The sequence below is a fragment of the Sylvia atricapilla genome, chromosome 2 (assembly GCF_009819655.1).
Source record: "Sylvia atricapilla isolate bSylAtr1 chromosome 2, bSylAtr1.pri, whole genome shotgun sequence".
Classification (NCBI taxonomy): domain Eukaryota; kingdom Metazoa; phylum Chordata; class Aves; order Passeriformes; family Sylviidae; genus Sylvia; species Sylvia atricapilla.
In genome coordinates, this window is record NC_089141.1 from 75,865,847 (window position 1) to 75,893,534 (window position 27,688).

At 37.5% G+C, this 27,688-nt stretch overlaps 1 protein-coding gene across 2 annotated transcripts in view; it reads left to right on the plus strand.

The window, feature by feature from the left end:
* The window catches only part of UBAC2 (UBA domain containing 2), an 87,638-nt gene that overhangs the window by 53,681 nt on the left and 6,269 nt on the right, over positions 1 to 27,688 (plus strand). For both annotated transcript variants that reach the window (XM_066313480.1, XM_066313481.1), the window contains exons 5-7: positions 3,567 to 3,690; positions 5,573 to 5,620; positions 16,235 to 16,480. In XM_066313480.1, coding sequence (XP_066169577.1) covers positions 3,567 to 3,690; positions 5,573 to 5,620; positions 16,235 to 16,480 — 418 coding nt within the window. The remainder of the gene's footprint in view (positions 1 to 3,566; positions 3,691 to 5,572; positions 5,621 to 16,234; positions 16,481 to 27,688) is intronic.

Genomic DNA, 27,688 nt, shown 5'->3' on the forward strand with positions numbered 1-27,688 from the left:
TTAACTAATAACTAAAAGAGTTAAGAGCCAGTCCTTTTATTTACAGTATGTGGATGGGTGTTTGTACCTGTCTAATGAAATACAGAAACAGAAATTCCTCCAGTGATCATGAGCTTCAGGAGTAAGGCATTTGATTATTCATGGAACAGTAGGGTAGCTTAGGTTTGATAGGATCTCTGGCAGTCATCCAGTTCAACTCTGTGTTCAAGACATGTCCAACAAGAATGGGTTATTTTGGGCTGTGTGTCCAGGCTGTATCTCTGGAGATGGAGATTGTAGCCCTGGGCAGCCTGGTAAATTACTGGACTGTCATTACCCCATCTAGACTTGCTCCAGTATATTAATACTTTCTTGAAGCATGGAGCCCAAAAGTGGACACAATGATTCAGGTTTAGGCTTGGAAGTGCTGAGCAATTACTTCTCTTGGCCTGATGATAGCACAGGCTGCTCTGTATGTGATTGACCTTTCCTGGAAGGATAAAGTGACACTCAAAGGCTGACTAACGGCCAAAGGATTCTCCAGCTCCTTGTCTGCAAATCTGTTTTCTAGCCAGTCTATGCCACTGCACAAGGTTGTTCCAACCCAGATGGAAGACTCCACAGTTATTTCTGTTGAACTCCCTAACATTCCTAATGTCAGCCCTTTTCTCAGGTACATCAAGGAATAGCTGAATGTGGTCCTGCTCTCCAAAGTATTGACTGCTCCCTCCAGTTTGATTTCACTGACTAGCTTGTTGGCAGTGCACTCTGTCCTGTCATCCATGTTGTTTAATAAGGACAATAAATAGTGTTCATCCCAGTATGGATCCCTGAGGGAAGCTGCTTGTAAGTGGTTGCCATTAAAGTTGGTGCTGCTGATCAGAACCCGCTGAGTCCAGCAATGCAGCCCGATTCCCTCAAATCTGCTTATACAGTGTGTATCTCCCTTGTTTTTCTTTAAAGACTGAAGAGGAAACCAAGTCAAAGGCTATTCTAAAGTCAGAATGTACAACATTTGCCATCTTCCCCTTCCTTATCCACAGCACCAGAGTCACTCTTGGTAAATCCATATGGGATATTAGCAGCTGCTTTTTCCATCGTATAAGTAGCAATGGGTTCCAGGAGCTTTGCTCTGTAACTTTCCCAAGGATAGATGTGAGACTTGTAGCTACCTGGATCCTCTTCTTGCCCTCCTTGAGGATGGGTGTGACATTAGCAATTACCCAGTCATGAGGAACCTGCCATAGTCACGAAGATGATTCAGTGACATGGCATTGGCCACCTCCCTCAGAACCCTGGGGTACAGCCTATCTGGTGCTTTTGCCTCCTGTATGATCAGTTGGGCTCAAGAGCCTCCAAAATGTCTTCCTTTACAGCAGGTGTTGCTCCAGTCCCACAGGAGGTTCAGGGACCTGCAAGGCCTGAGGGCAAAACTAACCAGTGAAAACTGACCCAAAAAAGACATTGAGTGCCTTGACTTGTTGCAGTAGGACACAAAATAAAAGATGCTTGACTCCAGTCAGAAGGCAGTAGGAACCAGAAGGCTTTATTTACAATTTGTTCAGCCCTTTTATAACATGCTGTGCTAAGAAGGCACATTATTGGTCTGTAGCGCTGACACCTCTCCCATTGGCTAAGTAACAGAAATAGCAAACAACACCTCTTGTTATGGGAAAGGGATATCATTTACACAAGCTTGTTTTGGGAAAAAGAAAACTGTTGAAAAATTTCCCTTGGGAAGAGCTAGCAAATTTTCAGCCTCAGAAAGTATCGGGTCCACACTGGCTTTTTTCTTGTCTTTTGTCACTGGCCTCCTTTTTTCACCAATGGGTCCACATTTTCCTTAACCATCCTTTTGCTGTACTTTACTGTGTCAGTCATATTCTAGTACTATTATCTGGATAACTTCTCCAATAGACCTGCTGTAGGTAAGCAGCATCCCCATATAGAGATTCTAAAGAAAGGCATAAGTAAACTATTGAAAATACTGAAGGCAACAGAAAATGTTAAAGGAAATTTTCAAAGTACAGGATTATATAAAGAAAGTTGAGGGTGAAAGTTTAAAATAATAGGAATTAATTTTCACACTGTGGAGTTGCCTGTACATTTGAGTTTCACACAGCATTTTGAAGGGCACAAGTTTTAAAATTAAAAAAAAAGAAGAGATACCTGAATGGATATTTGGGTAATATAATATTTATGTTAGATGTGAACTCTGTCTTAAAACTAAACACCTATGCCCTTAGGAGCATTCCTCTGTGGTACTTATATACCTAATGTTTTAGGATAAAAGGCCCATCGCTAAGTTTCCTCCAGCTCCTCTAGGTTGTTGGGTGTTGAGCAGTGTCAGACACTGGACTTTGAGTTAAGCTGTTCACTACTCTGAACTGGAGTGGTGCTTTCTGTGGTCTCTGTTAACATAAATGGTGAATACTAGCATTTAGGGAACCTCTTAGCATTCTCTAATCTATTTTTAAAATGCACTTGCCGTCTTGGGAAATTCCGTATTGTACTTTCCCATTTTATGATTGAGTGCACTCTCTGTGTCTGAGTTGCTGTTTATCACAGGATCAATAAAACCTGAAAAGCATGCCACAGTTGTGGTATTCTGTCAGTCAGTTTGGTCAGAGTAAAAAGAAATAATTTAAAATTACTTTTCTAAGAAATGAAAAGATATTTCTCTTTGTTTTTCTTCTATCTTCATTTATAAAACCTGATTTATTCAGTGAGTATTGTCTACAGTGGAGTAACTTCAGATAAATTTTTGTACGTTGCTTTCTTATAGCATTTTGACTCTTACAACTTAAATAATTCCAGTTTATTTCAAGAATATGTTATGTGTATTTATACAGGTGTATTTTATTTGTATAAAAAGGATTGTATGCAAAATTTGGTGTCTGTATGACATGCACTAGTTCATGTTCACAAGATCAAAATAGGCGTCTGGTCATTTTACAAAGGGCTTGAAGTCAGATTCTATGAATCTCCTTGCACTGGTGCTTTAAAAACTTAAAAAACACTTGTGATTAGGATGAGGACCCTAAAGGAAATTTTATTTGTAGGGCCATGGAAGTAATTTTCAAAGTGATGTTAAACTGCCAGTATTGCCATCTTGGATACTGTATTCTATTGGCAATATTCTAACACCTTAAGTCTGGGTAAATACCAGCAACTTAGCTTCAGAAGCAAATTGGTTTCCTTAATCTTTTGGGAAAGGTGAAATCCTTACCATTTGTCTGTTTGAATCATAGAAGTTTTGTTCTTATGCAGGAGATTACTGCTGTTCTTGTTGTGTGCTGTGCTTTATAGAAAGAATCTGCTGTTAGATGAAATATGTTGCCTTCTCTTCTGCCTCCAGTTGTAAACATTTGGGAATAAAATACTTTTTGTCACTTGTTCTTATTTGCTAATGAATCTGTTACCTGGAGTGGCACAAGTTATCTAGTGTTGGTTCCCAAGGGAGACCTTTGTTTGCCAGGTGGTGTAACATTTTGATTGTTATGTACTTAAAATTAACTCCTTTTGACTGTTTGACACTTGTGTTGCTAGTATCATTCTTATAACCATCTGTATCTTTCTTTTTGCAGCTTGGGTCCTGTGTTTGCGCTGTTTGTTCCATTTTATTCCTCCATTCCAAGAGTGCAGGTGACACAAGTATTGGGCCACTTTTCTATCACAAACAAGTCTCTGGTCTACATACTGGGTTTACAGGTATGGTATGTACTTGATTGTTCATCCTTTAATAAACTAATAATGTAGTAGTTAGTATTTCTGTTTGTCTATGAATTTTGATGCTTCCGTGTGCATGATTCAGCATACATTTAGCTATTAACTATCCCTCAGCTAAAACAGGGAGAAACATGAGGTTCTAGTATGCTGAAGTGTTGAGCAAGTGATCTGTTCTTACCTTGTCTTACATGGGAAAATAAAATATACAATTCAGCAGTTTGTTTTTTTTTGTTGTTGTTGGTAAAATGAATTAGATGGAAAGAGATTAAAATGGAACCTGATCCTAAAGCATTTTTATCTTTCACCTTTCTAGTTTGCTTATATTCCTGAATTTTCTCATTTTTCCCTTGTCTATTAGAGTTCAAACAAAGCTGTAGACTACAGTATTTTTTATGGTAAGACTAGTAAATAATCAAGGTTTTGGCTGAATTTCACTTTTATATAGATTAATCTTATTTGTATATCATGCACTACCATGTGACAGGTAATTTAGAATAGTGTAACATAGAGCACAGCAACATCATGTAGTATTCTGTAAAATATGACCGGAAAAATATAGCTACCTGGTATAGAAAGCCATTAATTATTCAAAAAACAAATAAAAAACCCCAAACCCCAGCAGCCTAGAAATGAATGGACACTTGTGTCACAACCTGAATGATGAAATAGGAGGTGAGCAAATTTATGAGAAATTAGGCTCACTTCTATATATTCTAGGGATTCAAAAGTAGCTCTGGCACTAGCCATGGGGAAAACACCATAGTTACGTGGAGTGTGGTAAAGACTATTTTAGACTAAGTAGTCAGTTTCAGAATATTGATTTGTGCTGCACGTGAACATTTCACTCATCCTCTTTCTTGTTCAGCCTTTGGTTTCCTTCACTTTCTGCTCCAGCACCTTATTTTCTTGATCTTTTAAAAATCTGGTTTCCTCTCTTCTGAACTCATCCGTTCCACTATAATTGCAGTCTTTTGGAAAGCCATGGTGTTGTGTGACCTGTTTTCCATCATGCCTTTTGCCTTTACCTCTCGTAGGCACAGCACCTCCAGTGCAGATCAGTGCTGTCACTGACCCCCGTATCTCTGCAGGATCTCCCCTGCTGAGTGCTGAACAGCTGCTGCCGTCACACACGGGCTGAGGGAAGACTCATTTGCCTTCTCCTCGTTTGTAAACTCTGCCCTTATCTCAATCACTCTTTCCGTAGTCGGAAATCTAGAGGGAAGGTGTTCTCCTGATTCAGTCAGCATCATGCAGAAACATTTTAGTAACCATTTTCAGTCCATTTTTCCAGTTGGTAATAAGCTTCTCCAGGTGATTAGTCACATAGTTGGTTTGAAACAATGGGCTGCCATGTTGACTTATCAGGATTTTTAAAAAAATTTACTCTGACTTATTTCTGTGATTTCATGTCAGCAAATATGTCGCTGGGTAAGAACTTTGTTTCTTTAATTTTGATGCTTGTGCTTAGTCTGCATGTGACTGTTTGAGAGCTTCACTTGGAGTGCCTGCCTGCTTGGAACTCTTCTCCTGTTGCTGCTGAGTCATTTCCTTTGCTTCAGTCTGCCTTTCAGACCTGTTTTTCTGTGCTGCCTATAACTGACATCCTGTTATACTTAGTAAGCTATATGAAAATAAAATGTATTGTTCTGTAGAAGGAGAACAATTGTTGGATTGCTGTGTTTTTTCCACTTGCTGCTTCTGGAATACTTCTTTTTTTTAATGTTAAACTGAATTTTAACAGAGGTAAAAGTCTGATGTCCCCATTGTCATGATGAGTGCATAACCTATATCATATTGCAACTTATGGTTCATATAGCAACAACTTTGTAAAATAAAAATTTTAATCTCTGCTCTTGTCTTCTAGCTCTTAACCTCTGGTTCCTACATCTGGATTTTAGCCTTAAGTGGATTGGTAAGTCTTACTGTTATAAAAATCATGTTTTGCTTAACACACTCTGTTATGTATGTGATCAGCACAATATATTTGGACTCAAAAAGAACAGAAATTACTAAGTAACATTTTGTGTTGGTAAGTAGAAAGTTTTCCTCTTCAACTTCCAAATATTTAAAGTACTGACTAGCTGGTGATAAACTGACAGACAACAAAATTGGTGGTTAATATTTTCAGGGTGCCACTGCTGCCTGCATAAAATTAATTTTGTTGCCATGGATATAGCTGTATACCCACAACTATAAATGAGATTATTGAGGAAATGGTAGAAATATGTACCCCGGATTTGGGGTTGTTTTTTCAGTTTTCTGCAAGCCTCATGCTTTGATTCCAAAACTCAGGTTTTAATAACTTTGCTGTGAGGATTTTTCATGGTTTGCTATTCACCTGGGAGATCTGTAGTATAGCTGTTTCTCACAACAACAGTGGCAGTAAGGGCACAAAATCACGTTCACCGCATTAGTCAGATAAAGGAGGTGTGATCTGTCTTTTTCCTTTCTGACTGTGTTCTTGGTATACTAAGGTACTTAGTGCTAAAACAGATTGTGCCAAATCTTTAGATTGTTAGATGCCAATAAGCTTCTTTTTAAATTTTACGAACTTAGAAATTAGGAGCTCAAACTGATTTCTTGGCCCAAAAACTGTAAACTTTTTCAACAGTGGGAGTGCCACCACTTCCAAGGGAGCTAGCTCATTATTAAGTTGATGGAGAACTCAAATTATGCCCTTGCTGTATAGAATCTACTAATTTGAATTTGGGTTGAGCTCAGAAGGAAATGCTGCTCCGACTTTGTAGTTTGATCTCTTACCATTTACACTGACTGTTGCAAAATATTCTTTGAGTTTCTAGGATAACTAATAACAGGAGTGATGGAGCAGTAAATAGTGACATCTGTTCATGATTTGATCTTGCTATAAATACCAGTGAAAGCAGTGCAACTAACAAACGAGAATCTATCTTCCCTGGAGATCAGCCGAAGCCCCTGTGCCCACTGAAGAATCTGTGACTTCCTCCAAAATGCACTACCCTTCCTGTTACTCTACTGTCTCTTTTAATAGCCCTTCCTTTCAAGCAGGTGTTCATTAGAGAGGGAAGGAAAGGAAAGAAATGGAAAGGCATTTTAACTCCCTCTTTCCTGATGACTGAAGTTCTATGTACACTTGATTAAACAGACATATAAAGAGTAGCTCAGTTTTTTTGCATAATGCATTATGCAGTTCTTAATTTAATTCCATCTTAATATAAAGTTTTATTCTTCTCTATAATGAAACTTGCTCAACTTTCTTAGTAATCTTTTTTATAAATCAGCTTTTTTTAAAAAAAATTCAGATTGACAGTATGTTTTACCTAGGTGTAGATATATAGAATTAAATTGAATTTAGGAAGGCTAAAAAAATCATGTCAAGTTTTCATATTGCTTCAGTCAGCATGAATTAAGTCATCATCAATGGTGATGCATTTTCAGTCTCAATTTTTTTCTGCAGCAAGCAGAGAGCTGCAGTCCACCACTTTGTAATAAGTGCTGCAATCTGAAAAGAAATTAATGTTAGGATTTTCAGCCTTTTTTTATTTTTTTTTTTGGCATAGCGCATCTGTCACACTTGTGTGATTAAGAGTCTCTTTTTCTCCTCTGTTAGAAATGATAATTTAGCTTTTTTTGGGAAAACTTGAAAACGGAATAAAGTTAGCACTACTGGTGTGGTTGGTTGATAACGTGTATGTACAATTACAGAAATAAATAGATTGTGAAATTAATGTTAAGTCATTCTGACAAACTGTATTATTTAATTCTTACTACTCTTGACATTTTTTTTAGCTTACTACCTTAGTCTTTGTGGACTCAAATTTTTAGGTATTTGTGCAAAAGGGATTAGTAAAGGCATGAGCACCATGTTCGATAGGTATCATATTTAGTCACTAGTTCATTGCCTGATAGACATTTCATTGTATTTTTAGAACTGAAGATCACTTAGGCCTTCATATTGAGTATATTAGGATTCTGTTCTGTAATTCAGCTTTTGTTGCACTTCTGCTTATGTGGAATATTAAAATGGATGGCACTGACACAATTTCTGAGTTGTTGTCAGTTTCCACTTTGTCTTCATTGTGTTCCTGGTTTAGGTTTATTTAAATCCTCACAGTCTATATTTGAACATGACTAAATGGGATCTGACTTTCCAGTTACATCCTTGCAAGTATCGTTAGACTTTCTTGTGAATTCTAGGCAGGTAACTGGGAACTGTACTGCTTTGAGTTCTTGTTTTCAGGGCTTTTGAGTGATGCCTTCATTACAAGAATGTGTGTATGAATCTATGTTTGGAGGTAGGCATTGATGTAATGTGCTTAGTGATAGGGAATTTTTGACAGTTTGTAGTTTTGATGTTGAATTTTTCTCAGGTGCAGAAATTACAGCTCATATTTTGTTATTTGAATATGAAAGGTCTGCCATGTCTGTCTTTGTGATAAGGTATACCTTGCTGGATCTAATTTTAAACCAGCACAAGAACACAGTCTTAAAGGCAGGTTCTTTACTGTGCACATGAAACTGGACAATCAGTTATTGCACTTTTGGTATATCAGTTGCTGATATGTTGTATAAAACATGCTGTTTAAATACATGATGCTTATGTATAAGGAAGAGAGAAATTAAGAAGTAGACTAAAGAAACTCACAAAACTGATGTAATCAGTACTCTGTAGTCTTCTTATAATTGATTAGACTAATTTAGTTTCTTGTGATTTATTTTCCAGGAATATATGATGCCTGGCCCATACAGACCAAATTTATTTCGTATGATAGGAGTTTTTTGGGGCTTGTGTCATAAAGTTAGGAAACATAGTAGAGATGCCCAAAATGCTTTCAGTAGTTGTTTACAGAAGTGCTTCTATGTAGTGCATATCACTCAATTTAGTGAAGGCTTGAAACAGTTTGTTCACTATTTCTTTTCTTTAAAATAGTCAAAACACCCTTAGGAAGTGGTATTCTTATTTCATTGAATGTATACATGTTCTCTCTCTTCCCCCCCCCCGCCTTTAAAATCTGTTGGATTCTCACTTTGCATTTTTCCTTGCTATACTCTTGTAGGATTGAAATTTGAGAGGTGTGTCAAGGCTCAGTCATAGCTAGAGTTCACCTGCTTAAAGAAGTAAGATCAGGTTGGTGACCAGCAGAAGACATGTCCCTCAAAGACATGCAGTTACTTCCACTTCCTAGGATAATGTTGTCATTAGACAGATCACATGCCACTGGTTTTTCTGAGTAGGTTAAGGCTGTGTTTGATAGAGGGAAGGTATCTTTCAGGCCCTTTCTGTGATTGTAGTGTTGTAGCCTTTCTTCTTACTTCATGTTGGTTTCTTAGTTGTTTGCAAGATTACCTGCACTGCATAGAGTTCAAAATTTGGAACCCACCAAGTCTCCTGTGAGCTGCCTTGGATTTGTGTAGAGTTCAGTTCAAACCTTAAGAAACTAAAATTGAGAAGTTTCTAAGACCTTGCTTGATTTGGAGATTTCAGTAAGCCCAGTGTAACAGTTTTCTGCATTGTTACTGTGCTACACTGGAATTTACTTTTCTCAGAGTGAATGAAAAATTGTGCTTTTTATATCTAGATATTGAAAAATGTAGAGAATCTGTAATTTAGAGCTTGTACTTCAACAGTTTAAGGTTAAGATAGAAAGTTCAGACAGTGTTAAGTGCATGTTTCAGTTCTGGTTTTTTGAGTACATTAATTATTATTCATAATTTTGAAGTGGTTAACTTAGTTTTGCATACACAGATACACAGGTGTCTGCTGTTAAATGCTGCCAAGTGTGCTTGAATTGTACTCTTGAGTTCTGTTTGTTAAGAACTTTATCCATTATTTTTATTTGTTATTCATTTAGCTGAGGTGTTATTATATAGTGAATTCATGTCCTTTGGAATTGGTATTTATAGGATAAAATGGGATTCATCTAGGGAGCAAAAGAATTGAACCAGACATTCATTGTTTTAGTTCTTCTCTTAAAAATAGCACTATGTAGTTAATATCTGATCACACCTAGGAATAATTGAATTTCTTGTTGTTTTTCTTCTCTCTTTCACATTTTTCTTAAGTGATTTTGAACAATTCGTGCTGAATTCTTGGTTGTTTTAAAAAATGTTTTGAAGGGAATGCCGAAGCATTTGTATTACCCCACAGTATAGTGTTCACATTTAAAATATCATCCCTTCTACATACTTAAAATTAGTATTAAATATGTGCTTTCTCAAAGAGAATCTTTGGTCAGAGTCTGTTAATATATGCAGTTACCTCCACATTCATGTCCTGCTGTGCATTGTCCTTCATCCTCCAGTTAGTCTGGATGTCCTTTAGTCATCCACATTTAGTCTCATGTAGGACTTTAGTCAAAGTGTGTTATTTCTTTAACTCTTTGTAACTGTGATTGTTAGTGGATTCAGGTAAATTTTAGTTAAATGTTGGATCTAGTTAATTTCTGAATATTTGACCTTGGTGTTACAGCATAAGTATCAGTAGTATTGCTGATATGTGAGACTACTCATGTATTAAAAATTCTGCCTATGCTAATTTACTTACCTAAGTAAAATGGTGTTTTGTGTGTAACTGGTGTGATTCCCCTTTCCTGATAGAACTACCTACCAAAGAGTTAGTACTCAGACAGTTCACAGAATCACTGAAGGTAACATCTGATCCAGCCTCCCCACTCAGGCAGGGCCACCCAGTGCAGCTTGCCCCAAGACCATATTCTGATGGCTTTTGAGTATCTCCAAGGATGGAGACTTACCATCTCCCTGGGCAACCTGTGCTAGTGTTGAATCAACCTCACAGTGAAGAAGTGTTTCCTGATCCTCAGAGGGAGCCTCCCATGTTTCAGGTTGTGCCTATGGCCTCTTCTCTGGTCTCTGGGAACCACTGAGAAAAGCCTGGTTTTGTCCTCTTCATTTCCCTTCAGGCATTTCTTACTTTGATAAAATCTCCTGAGCCTTCTCTTCTCCAGGCCAAACAGTCACTTTTTTCAGCCTCTCCTCATGTGAAAGATGCTTCCAGTCCTTTGATCATCTTTGTGGCCTTGCACTAGACTTACTTCAGCAAGTCCACATCTTCTGTGCCAGGGAGCTCAGAACTGAACTAAGTACTCCAGCTGCAACCTCAGCAGTGCATAGCTTGTGAAGTGCATAGCCTGAAATAAGAAATGGAAAGGCAATAGGGGAGCGAAGATTGGAAAATGAGAAAGAAGCATTGTCTGTCTGTCTGCTAACTTCAGGACAAATGCAGATATACACATGTACATTAATCCGTGTGCTGAATCCTGCCCAAAACTGACGTGAAGTATTTGTGTGTGGACAATCCTCAGTGTTCAGCTGAGTGATTTTAGGTGACTTGTCTGAAATGTGTGTCATTATGTTCTATTGACTTTATTGACTCAATACCCCCTGTGGTGGGAGCTTTGACATCTTGCCCAAGTTGGGAATATATGACAACTGGCTAAGCTACCAACATTTATTCCTGCATCAGTTAATGCAGCTGAGAAAAAAAAAGGAGTTGGGAATGTTACTTTGGCAGTGAGGTCATAATTGTCTGGGGAGGAGGGAAATGCAGATGTTTCCAACTCTGGAAGAAGGAGAAAGTAGTGAGAAAGGACAGGAAAAGGTAATAACTTTCATAAGGTATTTTCTCTGTAATATCTGTGGCTTCTGTACAAAAATGGATATTGGTTTTCAGTTTGTATTTAACTTCTAAATTTGTCTCTTAGATCTGAAGAAGAGTTTCTGTGTCCAAAATATGATCTATTTGGTCAGCTATACCAACTTGTTCATTAGGAATTAGATTGTTCTATCAATATTTGTTATTTTGGCAGCAATATTTCACTTTTTCAAAGAGGGAATCCATGAGAGTAATTCAACTGGGTGTGTGCTTTGGAGACATCTGCCAAAGGATGAGTTACATCCTAAGAGTGCCCATTTCTCTCTGTTCATTATGACACCAACCTTAAACAATCAGCTCATAAGTGGGCTTTTAAATTACAGATGTCTGTGTTGGGTCAGATTAATCAAATCGTGATCTTTTAATTAAGGAGTTTTGGTTAACAACGTGATAATCATCACCTATTGAATGCTGGTAGAGACCAAGGGAACCTATGCTTAGGACACAAGTACAAGTTAAGAATAGCTGTACTGTGCTGAAATGGCAGTACAGTCATGCTTGCACATACACAATGTTTTTTAGCTGATAATGGTTCCATCTGACCAATGAAGAACTGCTGAACTCTGAAGAAAAAAGTTTCAAGGTATCTAGAAAATTTATGAGCCAGATCAACAGGAAAAAAAATTCAAGAAAAATATTTTAGTATCACTATGTTATTTTTCTCTCAAGGGAACTAAGTCTTGCAAAAGACTGTTTGTAGTATTTGCAACAATTTCCAAAAAGGAAACCCAAACAGAATCATATGTTAGAATTGTAGCAGAAGTTGAAAATAAATGTATAGTGGGTTTATTTGTTGGGTTTTGTTTATTGGGTGGTTTTCACACAATCCCTCTTGGTTTGAAAAATGCTTTCTCTAATGAAGATAATCCTGACACAAACTTCCACCCATGTTTTGATTCTAGTTGTATAGCATTCAGAACATACTAAGGATTCAGCAGATAAAATAGGTATAAAAATGTCACTTCATCTTAAGAAAACTATTTGCTTTTCATTTGTTGGTATATGAAAATAGCCAAGTCTTGAGTACATATGATGACTATATTTACATTTTTCAGAAGAAAATAATTGAGTATTTGATGTCAAGTTCCGTTAAAATAATTTTCAACATCATTTTCTACACCAGTCTGTTCACTTTTTTTGTGTTTGATCTCCTTTTTTGGTGTTAATCAAGTACAATGAATTTAAACATTTAAATTTAAAATACTACTCCAGCTGCCTGTTGAACATCTGTGTCTTTGCAATATAAAATACTGGAGAGCTTCCATGTTTGGTTTACCTAATGTACAGAGAAACTACAGCTACTTCTTTTTTCTGAAAAATGTACAACTTTGAAAGGACATGAGGGAAGGGGAGGGGAAGTTAGGCTTTATATGGGGGCAGGAGGAGGTTAGGAAACTTCATGTGAAGAACCAGTAGTAAGCCACAGCATTAAGAAACTGAAAATATATAGGCACACTTTTATTCTGTAGCATGCCAGAGAGTTTCCAGCATCCTCCATTTCCTCTTCTTAGCACTGTGCCGCATACAATATGGTGGACGATACTGTGACTAACAGAAATTAAGATGCACCTTATGTTTCCAGCCACAAATTATCCATTTTAACAATGTGAGCATAACCACAACATCTTTTTGTGGTGACTTTTGGAGGCTAAAATACAGCAGAGGCTCCTTTGTTTGGGGGAAGTAGCCCTTTAATCTGATGTACAGTGCTGAAGCTGGAATATAATGAGATTATTGAATAAACAGTGTTGTTTTGTGTTCTTAAAGACTAGAAATTCACTCAATGTCAGTAACAAAAACAGTATAAAAAGTTGCTTTATACTTTATCAGAGCTTATGGTTTTTAAAACTGTGTCTATCAAGTTCTGCATGTGAACCAGCTATAGAGGAAGTTCTTTGGAAATACTTGACATTAAGATGAGAGTATGACACTGAGCCAGACTGAATCACAAGACGTTTTTTAACTACAAATGTCTCCATTCTGGGTTTATTGGAAATATGGAAATAGATATCTCGTCCTCACTAGTTGAAACTTATTGAAAATTTGTTATGACTGACCATAACGTTTTGAAGTTTCTTATGCTTCCATATAATAGCTCTTCATTTTAGCATGTCCATAAACTTTTAGCCTTGAAAAGCCTTTTCTTCTGATTAAGTGCTCTGGAATGACTTGCTCTCTACAACTACATAAAATGAGATTGTAATGAGGTGAGGGTCAGTCTCTTTTTCCAAGTAAGATAAATGGAAATGTCCTTTAAATTGTGCCAGGGAAGGTTTAGATTGAATATTAGGAAAAATTATTCACCAAAAGGTTTGCCAAGCACTGGAACAGGCTGCCCAGGGCAGAAAGATGTTGAGTCACCATCTCTATAGGTGTTTAAAAGACATGTAGAGGTGGCAGTTAAGGACATAGTGGACTTGGCAGTACTGGGTTAACAATTGGACTTGATGATCTTAAAGATCTTTTCCAGTGTAAATGATTCTATGCCCAGCCATGTCTGCTAAGAAAAATACCAGAATGCTTTTACTTGATGCAGCTGCTAATTGGTGCTTGCAGTATGCCTTCCCTTCTGAGACAAACAAGTTCCTAAGTACTGACACCAAAGATAGGCTGCTCTTATCTCATTGCTCTCTATCAACTTGATAAATAATATTCTGTTTGTGGTTTGTGTGTTCAGACATGTGTCAAGATTTGTCATACACTCAGAGAGATGTAAATTTTCCTATAACCACTTCTTAGTTTTGTTCTTGTGACTTTTTGAACCCGTTCAAGATTTTTGAAAACAGTAAACCTTTTCAAAGGTGGTAAGAGAGAGCAGAGATCAATATTTAGGAGGGACATTTGAAAGAAGTGAAAGAATGCTGATGTAACACTGGACAAAGTATTAAGTGGGACTTCTTTCCCTGCCTAGTTAACATCTGTACAATCAGGTGTGCAAAATCCCTAGAATGAAAGAGGGGTCCTGGCTCCATAGCCTAATGATACTACCTACACCTAACAAGGTGGCAGATAGGAAGATATTTTGTAGGCTCTGGTGCTGCTTGTGCATTTTACATTGACGAAAACATCAGATTAAATGTGAATGTAATATTTGCAATCTGATTCAGTAATTCTCACTGCCCCAAAACTGCTTACTCAGGTATTGTGTGCAATCTAGGTTTCCTTGAGCGAGGGGCTTATCTACCTGACTCCCTCAGGACCAGGGTTTTAGCTTCTCAGGGACCTTCTTGCTAGGCAGACACCTCAAGTAGAACATACCAAAACCAGGGGAATTGCAGAAGTGATGTGAATTTTCTTCCTCTTATTGTTTGTCGATTATAGCTATATCTTAGTTTCCAGTTGATGTGCACAGGTTTTAGTCATAAGTTTACAGTCATCTAGAACAGTTTCACTAGACCTGAGGAAAGAATATCTGAGGTCATGAGAAATCTTCTGTTACAGTACCCTGTCCAGTTAGGACCTTCCTTTGAATACAGAAAATTTTTATTAAAGGCAGCCTTCTCTCTGATGTGAGTATGGCCTTTATAGTGTTTACCTCCTTTCTCATAGCACAACTGAAAGACTGAAGAGGTTAAGAGTAGTTTAAAACTGTTTTTTTTCACTTTAGAATGACAGCCTGTGCTTGGTGTTCCATCCAACCCTGAGTGATAAAATGAAAGTAGAATAAAACAAAAATCATTGTTTCCAAGGGCAGAATGGTTTTTTTGCTAAAAGTCTCACTACCTCGTTGGATATTTAACAATAACCTTGTTAATAATCTGAAAAATATGCACCCTCCTAAAGAATGTTGCTTTTCCCCCATACTGTCTCCATTGTTATACTCAGATACAACAAATAGCCACAAACAAACAAACAAATAAATTCTTCAGATGCAGAGTTTCTACACTGCTTTTAGCATAATTTAATTTCTGGGGTATGTTTACAGATTTTTTGAGGTTCAGATCTCTTCCTGTTCATTTCACTGTGCTGTGACAGCATAATTCTTGTGGCATAACAGACAATAAAGAGTCAGAAATGCTGAAATGTGGCATAAATCAGAATGCACGTGGGACTGCTTTAGGCTCAAGTTCTGTGGCTTCACAGTGGCAGTCAAAATAATGGCTGAGTGGTGACTGTAAATCCGTATAAGGGGCACATGGATTTCTCTTTCTCCTGCAGAATCTGAAATGAAATCAAGCCCCAAGGCAAGCACAAACACAGGGAATGTAGTTTTTCTTACGGGTAGGAGAAAGGCCTCACAAACCCCAGCTTTTTCAGTATCACAGTTTTTAATGAAATGGGTTTTAAATGTTGGGGAGGTTTTCCCTTCTGTAAAGTAGATGGGCTTTTTTTGGAATTAGTGTGTGCATAGTCTTAAATTTAACTTCATTTCTGCTGATTTGCTTTTATTTTTGCTAGAAGAGACTTGGGTGGTGGGGACAGAAGACCTAAGGGGGTTTGGGGTTTTTTAATGAGTGTTTAGAGTGCTTCATCATCCTCAAGAGTAGTCTTCATCTTCTCAGGTCAGCATGCAGCATACCCTGACAAGCTCTTTTACTAGAAATTAAAATTTTATTTTAATTTTGACCAGTTTTAGAAAGGGTCACTTGGCTTGGGCTCAAATTCCGAAACAAACAAAAAGCCCCAAGCAACTTTATGAGTCACAGGCAATGCACCACACAGATTTAAGAAAGCAATAGTTTGTAGTTGTAGGGAAGTAAAGAAATCCCCTGTTCATTTTTTGATTCTTGACTGAGAACTGTGAGTAAATACAGTAAAAGTGTTTTAAAAACCAGAAAGACCAACCTGTTACCTGCAGCCAAATTCAAAGTAGGTGTAGTGTATTTAAGTTTTTTGGTTTTCAGGGGTTTTTTAACATTTTGGTTTTGATTTTAGATTTCTGGGATTTGCTACAACAGCAGCATCTTAAAAGTTCATCGAATTCTCTGTGTACCCAGATGGGTAGCAAAGATATTTTCTTGGACTCTTGAACCAGTCTTCTCATCTGCGGAACCAACGAATGAAGTGCGAGTGGGAATGGGAGCAACAGTTGACATCCAGAGGCAGCAGAGAATGGAGCTACTGGATCGTCAAATCATGATGTCTCAGGTTGCCCAAATGAGACGGCAAAGGCAGCAGCAGGTATTGCCATACATTGCCATACATATTTATAAGAAATATACTTCTTTGGTTTGTAGATCTTGCATTGTTCCTGTTTCTTTAAAGTAATGCATTTTCAAATTTTTCTCTCTCAGTCTTTCATACACTGTTGTACTGCTGATAGCCATTTAAGTGGTTTATATAGCTTTATTTGTTAAAACTGCTTCACAAGATGTGAGCAGAATGTCAGACAGTCTTGTGGGAATATCAGTAGTCCTGACGTTATGTCACAAAAAATGAGGCTGTAAGGTACAGTGTTTGCTTCTTGGTAGTCTTTAATGAAAGCTACTGTGTAAAGTTAGGAAATCAAAATGCTCCTTAGTCTTCTGAGTATCTATCTGGTTAGCAGCCTTTTCAGAGTGGTTGAAAATTTCCTATGGAATTCCTCTGTAGGTAAATAGGTTGTTTCTTAAGGGCAGAAACTAAATTCTCCAGCTTACAGAGGTACACCACAAGTGACTTTCTGTTTGCCCTGTTTAATCCTCTTGAACAGAATCCTTATTGAACAGAATAGCAGAGTCTTTTTATTTCTGTTTTATAGAAACAAACAAATCCAGATATTCTCGGACTTTGTGTTGTAGGGCAGCAAAATAAGGCAGGTGGTGTCTCAGTTCCTGTATCTTAGATGTGTTCGCTTTATTCACTGAGTTTTCTTTGCCTGAAACACAGCTCTGTACTGATACACAAGTTCTTCTTGTGTTTGGGGTACAGTAGTGCAAACAGGTATAGTTGTGTTACCCTTAATGCATTCCCAGAATTAGAGGTGTGATGGCATAAAGCTTTGGCCTCCAACTGGAGTATGAATCTTTGTTTCCAATCCCTGATAACATCATTCTATTTTTCTTGTTTCCTTAACCTTTCAATATGATGAAATAATTCCTCAAGCAGAAACTTCTCATCTACTTTTCTCTATTCCTATTAAAACGCTAATCAGTTTGAACATAAGAACTGAACTAGAAATTACTCAAATCTTAAATGTTGCCACTGTAATAGAAAATGCATTGAAACTCTATGTTGGGCTACAGGCAGCTGGGAAGACTGCGTCTGGGTTTCTTCAGATGTGAGAAAGAAGCCATTTCCAGTTATGAAGGACAGTCTTTCTAATATATCTTTAATTACTGAAAGTGGTAAATAAGTTCAGAATGGTAAATTATAAAAGAACTGTTGATAACATTTTCTTCTCATCTTGTCCTTTCCCTAGGCTATGAACAATGAAAGTGGAAAAATGTCTTTTCATGTTTGACTTCAAATAGAATTCTTTAAAAAGGTGGAGGGGTTTGACTAAAATGCAGGAACACTGTTTGAACATCAGTAAGATGCTTCCCTTTACAAGTTACTGAAACACTTTCAAGTTACCTTCATGTTTAGCCTTTAACTTGAGCATAGCATTTATTTAACTGGTAGTGCTAATCTGTGAAACCAGTGATCAGAAGGTGATAGGATCAATGTATGACTGTTTCATAGAGGCGCTTCAGAAAAGGTGTGTCATGAAAGCTTTTGACCCACCTGGTGTTTTTAATGACTCACTCACAGAATTTACTGGTCATCAGTTAAATCAGAAAAAGCATCACTCACAAATGTTGCTTTGTAGTGGTAAAAATGAAAAACAGACTATTTTCAGTCTCAAAATAATATTTGAAAAGTTGAAAACCATTTTCTGGATTGCTGTACTTGGACAATTCTTTTGCCTTTAGAAATTCAGCAAGGTGTAATTTGAAGGCAGGAGAGTGGAACAGATCATGCTACAGATGAAAGGAATTTAGATGATAATTTTACCTTTGGGAGTGAAGCTATAAAGAATGCAGATCAGTTTCTTAGACAGTTGTGGAGTTTTTTTGTGAAATTGAAAATAATAAAAGCTGTGAAGTACACGTCAGTTTATCAGATAGGGCTTTGAATTATATTCTAGATAAATGTCGTGTGGATTCCTGAAGTCCCAATATGCTGTTTGTAGGTAGTGTGCCATAGGTGAGATAAATTAACATTTTCTCTCACACTTTCCACTTTGCTTGGTGAGGAAAGTGAACTTTAACTTTCTTCTCTATGCCATAGTGCAACAATTTTGTTCAGCTGCTCCTTGAGAAGGTGCTCTGCTCATTCCTCCCACCCCTTTACTCTTCAGTTCATCTGTTTGAGAAATGAGACAATGCAGTTTCCCTGGATGTTGGTAGCATTATGGAAGGAGAAGATCAGTGCTTTTAATGGGGCTCCATTATCTGGGCAATGTTGGCAGACTCTCATAAGGGAGGCCCCTCTCTTAAACAGATGCTTTTTGTAGTAAGCTTATTCTTTGAGTCTTCACAAGAAATTCTGAAGAATGTGAGCCTGACAGGTTATGCAAACCTGTCATGAAAAGGTTAAAATTTAAAAAAAGAAATTAAAACAAAAAAGAAGGGCAGAGGAAGAAACTGGGGGAAAAGCCTTTCTCAAACATTATTTATAGTGTACCTCTATGATACTGAGATGTAAATAATTTTATCTTTTTTTTCCCCTGCTATTCACTAAGCCCTTTAATCCAAAGCAAAATTCACTGTGGATGCTTTCTACAGAAAAGAAAAAGCAAGGAACAATCTTCCCAGAATTTCTTTGCTGGCAATTCTTTGACCTTTACCTTTCCCAGTCTTTTTCCAGCTGAAATCTTCTGGTCCGGAAGAACCTGAAACATGGAACTGCATGTGTGACTGCTGGGTTGTCAGACACTCATGATTTCAATGCGTAGATTGAGTGCGTGGTAGAATTTGAAAATAAACCCACCAAGTTCATTACTCAACGTATCTCATTTTAACTCTTAAATATTCAGGGGCCACTGTGTCTGAATATGTTGCTGGAAACTGTTACATTGATAGTTTCTCAGGGGAGTGTGGTTAAGTGGTGACTGGTTTTGTGTTGGTTTCTAGTTGCTGTGGATACAGCCCTTAAACAAATGGTAGTGTTCATTTAGAAAACTTTCTAGATCTTACTGTATTCTTTATTTCCTCCTGTGGATATTGCTGAGAATACATGTAGCAGATATAATATGATCTTGTCTCAAATGAATTACTTAGCATCACCTACATTCACCTTTAAAGGCAATAGAATAAAATGTGTGCCATTTGTATTCATTCCTAAAAATACCAGCTTGTAATTTTGTTATTGCTTTTAAATCTTGGTTTTCTTAGTTCTTCTCTTTCACACTGTTTTGTCTATCCTATTTTGTAAATAGTTTGTCGTGTTTTTCTTTTTTTCCCATTATCTGATCTTCTGTTCCCCTTTATATCACTGTGACATTTTCAGTCCCCACTGCGCCATTTTCCAACCACGTTTTCGTCACCTCTTTACCTTCATCTCTCATTTCCCATACTTTGTATTTGCTCCTATATAAAATGCTTCTTCACTTTGGGGGAAGTTACCCCCCATCATGTCTGACCACCAATAATAATTTGTTATTTTATCCTTTTGATACTGTAATATTGATAAAAAAATTGGTCTTCCTCTCCTGATGTTTCTAGTTCTAGATCTCTTTTATTTCTCAGCATTTTTCTAAAGTTTATCTCTCTGTAACCCAAATAAAACCCTGGTGAGAAAAGGGAAGCAACTGCTGCATCTGTGCACCAGTGTGAGTATCAGGGAGTCAACTTGACTTTCACTTCCCTTGAGGGAGGGCTGGCAGAGAACCAAATTGCAAATAGAGAGGGAAGTTTCCATGCCTAGGTGATATTGGCTACTCAGATGTCACCACAGACGTAGAAGGTGGTGGAAGGTTGCATAAATGTGGAAGGCACCTTCTGTTGCCACTAAATACAACTTCTTGGAGCACTCCTCCCTGTCCCATTTGGGATGGACAGTATATCAACCTCAGTCCCTTCATCGTGAAAAAATGAGGTTTGTATCTGCAAAGCATTTTTGCTGAGCATGTTAAAGACATCGTATTGCCTTCTTCTTGGCTTCTTTTAAGTGTCTTGGATCAGGGGAGAGCTTCATCAGGTTGCTCCAGACTGTAACAAGCCTACAGCCAGATATGAAAATCTTCATTTCACTACCTGTCTTTCTACCTTATTCAAGCTATGTTGTCTTTTTCCTTCTGTCTTTTTGTTCTTCTCTTCCAGCTGCCATTAATTTTCACTGAGGCCAGATTCTCCTTAGGTTCATACCACATGGTATCTCATATGTATATCTCATCTTCATCATGTATGAGATTCTGCTGCTTGCAAAGACTAGACTTCTGTAACGAAGGGGCTTCCTCTAATTGTTCATTCATTAGATGTCTTTCTCCTGGGACACAGGAGAGGTGTTCTGTGGGTAGGCACACTGAGTGTCTTTATTGTTCTGGGGAGCCTCATATCCTGAGCAATTTGCAAGTTTCATATTTTGTCAACTAAGGCCTGTGAGACTAGATTGGTAATTTACCTTCTGATTATATCTAAGCAATAACCTCCTGACCTTGGAAAAAAAATAGATCAATGGAGGAAAGATTTTCCTGGCTCAAGAATTCCTCTTCAGGAATGTTATCCTTGTTCATGATGGTACAAAAGAAATCCTCCAATGAATATACTCCTAGACAGTCCAATTTTGCTTTTTCAAAGTGAAGAACTAGCCCTGGGCATACTTTTTAGCTCTCCTCCTGATCCTGAGGTGGCACTTCAATGAAGTCTTCTTGAATAACTTCACAAGTTTGAGTATCAACAAGAAGTCCTTCAAACAGATATTTTGAACCGTGGAGAGAACTTCTACAACTTCTATACATTGACAAGTCCACAACACCCCTTGCTCTCACAGCCAGGACTTTGGATGGAAGCAGCGTTTCCATTTTGTTCCGCAAATGTACGTATGTATTATTGTCAGGAAGGAAACTACCAGACTGCTTTACCTGAATAAATGGGTGAGACTTTCAGCCAAGTGTCCCACCAGTCCTTTCTCTAATTAGGTTGCCATTCCAATCAGTCTGTGTTACTAAGACTTCTTTGGGGCTTTGTGACATACTTAAATAGAAACTACCTTTAGCAACACTTCCATAAGCTCCAAAGACAGCGATATGTAGGATACCAATAGGATAAGAAAGCTTTTGTGCCTAGGCTCATGGGATACGTGTGCACAGGATTTGACATAATTTTTTAAAGAACTATGTTAACCAGTGAGTGATTTACAGATTCATTCATGAATGAAGCTTGTATGCTGCAACAGTAGTCACTGTGGCTAAATTTAGACTCAGTATTCCATCGCTCTTCCCTTCCTCTGCATGCCAATGTACATGTGTGGACACATTTTGGAATAACAGACAGCTTTCATTTTTGTAAACAATATCTTTTCCTTCAGACCTGTGCGGCTTGAACTCATCCTTTGCTATTTTGCGCTCTTCTGGCATTTTCAAGCCTTTATTCTCTGTAATTGTTTAATGCTATTTTCTTTGTGTTGAAAATAAACTTGGATTTATTTCAAGAGTTTACTGGGTGTAAAAACTGCATATGCTACTGATGTTGGCATGCCTGAACTCTGATTTTTAACTGTTTCATTTCAATAATGTATTTGCAGCAACTGATAACCCACTACTATGTAGACATTCTGGATTATTTTGCTGTATAACTTTTTTCATGGATTCTAGGTGTGAAATACAAAACGTTGAATTTCCAGAGTCCTGATAGAGGTAATGAACAATTTAGGACTGTTTCCTCTACAGACTACCATAGAAACATCAGATTTCTATCCTTTTTATTGAAGCTGGCAATTCCACAAGCTGACAGAAGCTAGAGCAAATACACATTAGTACAACTAGAATAAGCTGAGTGTGTCTCATTAACAGCCAGCTGTCATAATCACAAGACTGACTTTTTCTGTCTCCTAGTCATTGGTAGCACCCTGCTCATATAGTGAACAATCCTTTTTTTCTCTTGGACTAGAATTATGAAATTCTCTTTCATTTTGACTTAGCTTTTGAGCTGTAGCCTTTGAATTTGCTTTAATATTTGTAACCATCTTCCCTAGAGTAACAGTGGTTGGACAACTTTCTAAAGCAAAACACTGTTTTATTTCAAAGCAAATAAATTGTTTGGGAAATAGAATATTTTTATTCTCCTATGTGATTGGTCTATGTTCCCTTTCTCTGACAATTCAACTAGAGTCAATTTCTTATAAAAAAACCTTATGACATAACAAACCACCCCAGATATTTCCAGAGTATTTATTTCACTGTTGTTGGATCTAGTCCTGTTTACAGAAGGCAGGGTTTTTTAAGTGTACCTGTCCCTTCATTTCTAATGAACATGGGGCAAATAAGACATCTGTTTTGAGGGTGGTCAGTTATTGGATTCCGGATCTGCTCTACTGTCCTTCCAATCTGCACTGAGAGAGTCTTGATGGGCCATTTCTTCTTCTAGAGTGCCATTTTCCGTAGTATGTAGTAAATTCCTCTGGTTCAGATAGTACATGGTCCTCTGTAATATTCAGGTTTTCCAGTTTAAACTCTGATACTCACACATAACAACTGTGAGCTGGTTCCACCCCTTATTCATTTAATGTGCTGCTGTGGTGGCTGCCGCCAGCCAGTAACTAAACACCACACAGCCACTCTCACCTCGCCCTGCCGCCCTGGTGGAGTGCTGAGGAGAATCAAAACTAGGTTGATGTAAGAACAGTGTAATAATGGAAACAAAGTAAAATGTAGTAGCAGTAGTAGTAGTAGTAGTAGTAGTAGTAGTAGTAACAATAATAAATTTGAAAAGTCCCACAAACGTGATGCACAATACAATTGCTTACCGCCAGCTGACAGAGGCCAGACCCCATTCCCTAACCTGGATCAGCCCTCCTTTTGGTTAACTCAGACAGTTTATGTACTGGTATGGGATGTCCTTTTGTCTGGTTCAGTTCACCTGTCCCAGCTATGCAACCTTCCAGCCTTTTTTTTGTGTACCTCCTCACTGGCAGAGCATGAGACACACAAAAAATAGTCCTTGACTTAGGATAAATACAGCTTAGCAAACCCAAAATATCAGTGTGTTACCAACATTGTACTGAATCCAGAACACAGCACTGTCAGCTAGTGAGAAGAAATGAACTCTCTTGCAGCTGAAATGAGGACAGATACCTTAAGAGGTGCTACAGGTGCAAAGTGTTGCATATGACACTGTGTGTATTGACTTTGAGATGTTAATAAATGGAAGCTAATCCTATTTGCAGCCTAAGACGCAACTTGAACCTTCACGTCCCAGAATGGGATGCTGATCTTTTTTTTTTTTTTTTTTTTCCTATGGCATCACAAACTAGCATTTTATGTACTAAAAATGTGCTTATGTAGTATTTTGGAGGATTTAGGTTTGAGTTTCCTTTGTCCCAAGAGTTTGTTATCTCAGCTCTTCAAATCAAAACAATTTTAAAACTCTGATTTCTCACTATGACTCTTTGAAAAGTTTTTTGAGCAGGAGGTGAGTGAAGAATTATCTGTCTAATCATCATGCTTTAATACCAGTTCAGTGTCACCATTCAACATACAAAGAGCCATGGGATTAGGATTAAAACTGACTCTGTTTTGTGCAAAATGTCTAAAACAGAGCTAAAGTTATTTCCTCAAGTACAGATTCCAATGCTCATGCTGATGGACCTGCCTTCAGCATTTGGAAAACTGGACACCCCCAGTGTCATGCCAATGCTGAAATCCCTTCCATTGTCTCTCAAGCAGCTTCAGAAGCCAGATTAAGGTGTTCCTTCTAGATTTCAAAGGAAATAGCTGATCAGGCTTCAGAAAAGACCACATATGGATTTCTGAACTTGTGTGACACATGAGCTCCTTAGGGACAATGCAGGCATCAAAGTTCAGGATGCAGAAACTAAGAGCTGGAGACAGAGCCTTTTTGCTGAATAGATTTGTCTCTAGGATAAATTTCCAGGAGATTAGAATAGCATTAGAAATTGCTGGATTGCTTTACTTGGTGAAAAATTCTTTCTGTCGTTAAGAACAATGCTTACATCAATACTGTTATGTTTCTACCTCCTTTTAAAAGAGGGAAGATATTAAAGTAAGAGAAAAACAAAAGACAAATAAGTCTCCCCAAACAACCAAAAACACAGAAGAGTTTTATCCCCACAAAAAGAGGCAAGCTGGACTCTGAGTAAATGTACTGGAAATTTCACATTTTTCTCTCTTATGCAGTGTTCAGGGCAGCAGATACTGTGTCATCCAAGGCTATGCTTTTGTTTGTTTGTTTGTTTATATCATCAGTATGTGGACTTTGGAGTCAATAGATTGTTGAAAAATTTATGCCAGAAAAGCAAGTGAATCTTGTTTTCAGGAAAATTTTTAATGAAGCTTTATATTAAAAAAGTAAGAGAATATTTATGCCTTTATCAAGTAAAGGCTTCTATACAGAGTGGAATATTTTACAAATGTAAGTTTAAAAGGTGAAATGCAAAGCAATTTCCTTTTTATTTTTTTCATTGTGGTTATTATGTTAAAAAAGGTGAACAGGACATATTCAGGAAGTGCTTCCTGTTTGTGCAAACAGATGAGAAGTTGGCATTAACTATCTACAGGAGATAACATTATCAAAATATCTTAACCACATGTATCACTTATCAAGAGGATTTTTATGAAGCTGAAGCCTTTTCTTTCATTTCTTTTGAAATTAATGTAATTAAAATATGTGCATATCTGAAGGCTACATAACTGGATATTTGTTAATTGCCCATAATACAACACTTTTATTTGTCAAGTTTTGGATAAGAAGTGCTTTTACAAAATATGCCATGGCAGGTGTGTATATGGGAAACAGGTTGAGCTGTTTTTTGAAACAGAGAAGAAGGAGATTATCTAAAAAGAAATGGCATAACTAGGGTTTTAGCAGCCTGTACAATCAGAGACATTTGCTAGCTCTAGATATTTCTTCCTTGTTTTGTAGGAAAGGAGGATACTTATTTCTTATGAACAGAATTGTCCCAGGCACCATAAAAAAAAACAACAACCCAAATTTAAAAAAATCAAGGATGTGACCTCAGAAGCTTCTGTACGTAAGGCCTTGGCAGCTATCCAGGAGTAAATCATCAATATGGCATTTCCTTAAAACCTTTTATGTAATGAAGAGCTGCTATTTTCCCATTTCTTTAGTCAAATCCATTCCTAAATGTCATTCTTTGGTCATCTAAACTTGTGACAAGTTTGTTGTCTTCCTGTAACGGAAATTCCAACATCACCAGTGTTCTACTAATCCATTTCCAATAGTGATTTATTAGAGACCAATAAAATTACTTCCTTGGGATGTTTGTCTACTATCAGGCAGTAACAAAGAACTTAAAATCAACTGATTCACTCAGTCTGTGCTCCTGAACCAAAGGAAACTCCTGACTTTTTCTAAAAAATTACAGCATAGGGTTAAAGAGGGCAGAAAGGCTTATAGGCCTTTCTTAGGTTTGTCTTGTCACCCTTCTGGTTAAATAATTAATAAAATAATGCTTTTGTCAGATTTTTTCCTGATGACATGTCAAAGTCTAAGTTGTGAACAGAGATAAGGGCCCAGGCACAGCATTTTTATGAATCTTAGTCTAGAATTTTTCAGTGCTTCTCATTCTTTAGCAGTACACCTGCACTGGCTGCTCCCTGACACCAAAGATCAGGACCAAGAAAAATACTGCATGAGATAATTACAGTGCAAGTTATCCCAAATCTGTCAGTTGTGGAATCCAGCTCTGGATGTAAGAGGTTTAAGGCATCCTCCTTATCTAGTCCTGGGTCATGTTAAGTCTCAGCCCCCCAAACCATGTAGTGTTAAACTTAATTCTTTTTATAACAAACTGCCAACTGGAATCACAGAAGAACTGCCTGGATTGCATTAAAGAGATTAGACTGGCACACACTTGTCACTGAAAGTGGTACTCGGAAAGGAGCTTACAGAGTGGATCCTGGAGCATCCCCATTGCTTATTGTTTTGGACCACTCCAGAGAGCTCTGTTATCTGAGACAAGGCTTCTGTGGAGAGTGAGCAGATAGGTGTGAGCTCCTCTGTGCTGTTGGGTGCTGGTGCTGAGGGCCAAGTATAATGTGAAATGCTTAAATATGGTTTACTGATTCCCCAGGAGGGAGTCTCAGATGGTTTAGAAGCATCACTTACATAAATTAGTCAGACTGGATATCTTCATGTGAAATCTGCCTAACTTCTCACAAGTAAGTCTGGTAGCACAGTATAAAACCACTGCAGTACAGAAATGGATCATAAAATTATGAAGGAGAGGTCTGCAAAATAATTTCTGTGAGGCAAGAATGAATATTGGTCTGGAAATCTCCTTCTATGCATTTTTTAACTGGAATTTGTGATATTTACTTAATGTTAAGACATTTTTTGGTGCTTGGTATGGGTCAATTTAAAACAGATCTTCATGTATTTCTGCTGTGATAGTTGTCTAAAGGTCTTTGCACAGTCACCATCCATGCTGTAAATCCATAGCCTTGATCTCCGTCTCGTGGATTTAAGACATTAGCTGCACTTCTTAGTTTTTCCTTATCTTTATGACACTGACCACATTACCAGTCCCATAGTTCCTGCTGCAGTTCCTTGAATCCCTACACTTTTGAGCCTGACCTTGTGGATGTGTGGCATCTAATTAGAAGGAAGACTGTGAAGGAAAACAATTTTCTTGCAGTTAAGATAAAGGATCCTAAAGCACCTGGCTTTGGTGCAGTTTAAAGTACTACACAGATGAGGGATTAATCCTAACTGTCGGTGTTCACATACTATTAAGTGTTTGATATTTTCCCCTTATTAATATAATTGAGAACTGATAGATTATGTTTATCACAGTTTCCAAAGGTAATTGAAATACTCAGTTTTTATCTAGTTTGTCTAATCTGTTTTCTCTGGGAAGGGGTCTTCACATAAAACTCTTCTGAATGCTTCAGTCAACATCTGTAATTTATTAAGTTACCTGCTGTAAACCTTCAAAATTAAATAGTTATACTTGTAAGGAAACTGCGGTTCTTATTGAAAATAATGAACTCAGTGTATGATAATGCAAACTGTATTGTAAGCTTAAGTTAAGGAAGTAGACAAGTCTGTCTATAGTGTTAGGTGAGAGAGCACAGGACAGGGAAGATGCAAAACCAAACTAGAATAGGCAGCTCAGTATTGAAGCTCAGGGCACTGCTGGAAAGGTACATTTATTTCTGTCTTCAGATACACTGAGATAAAGGTAAATTAATGTATAGTGTAGATTTTATATTTTATGTACATTACT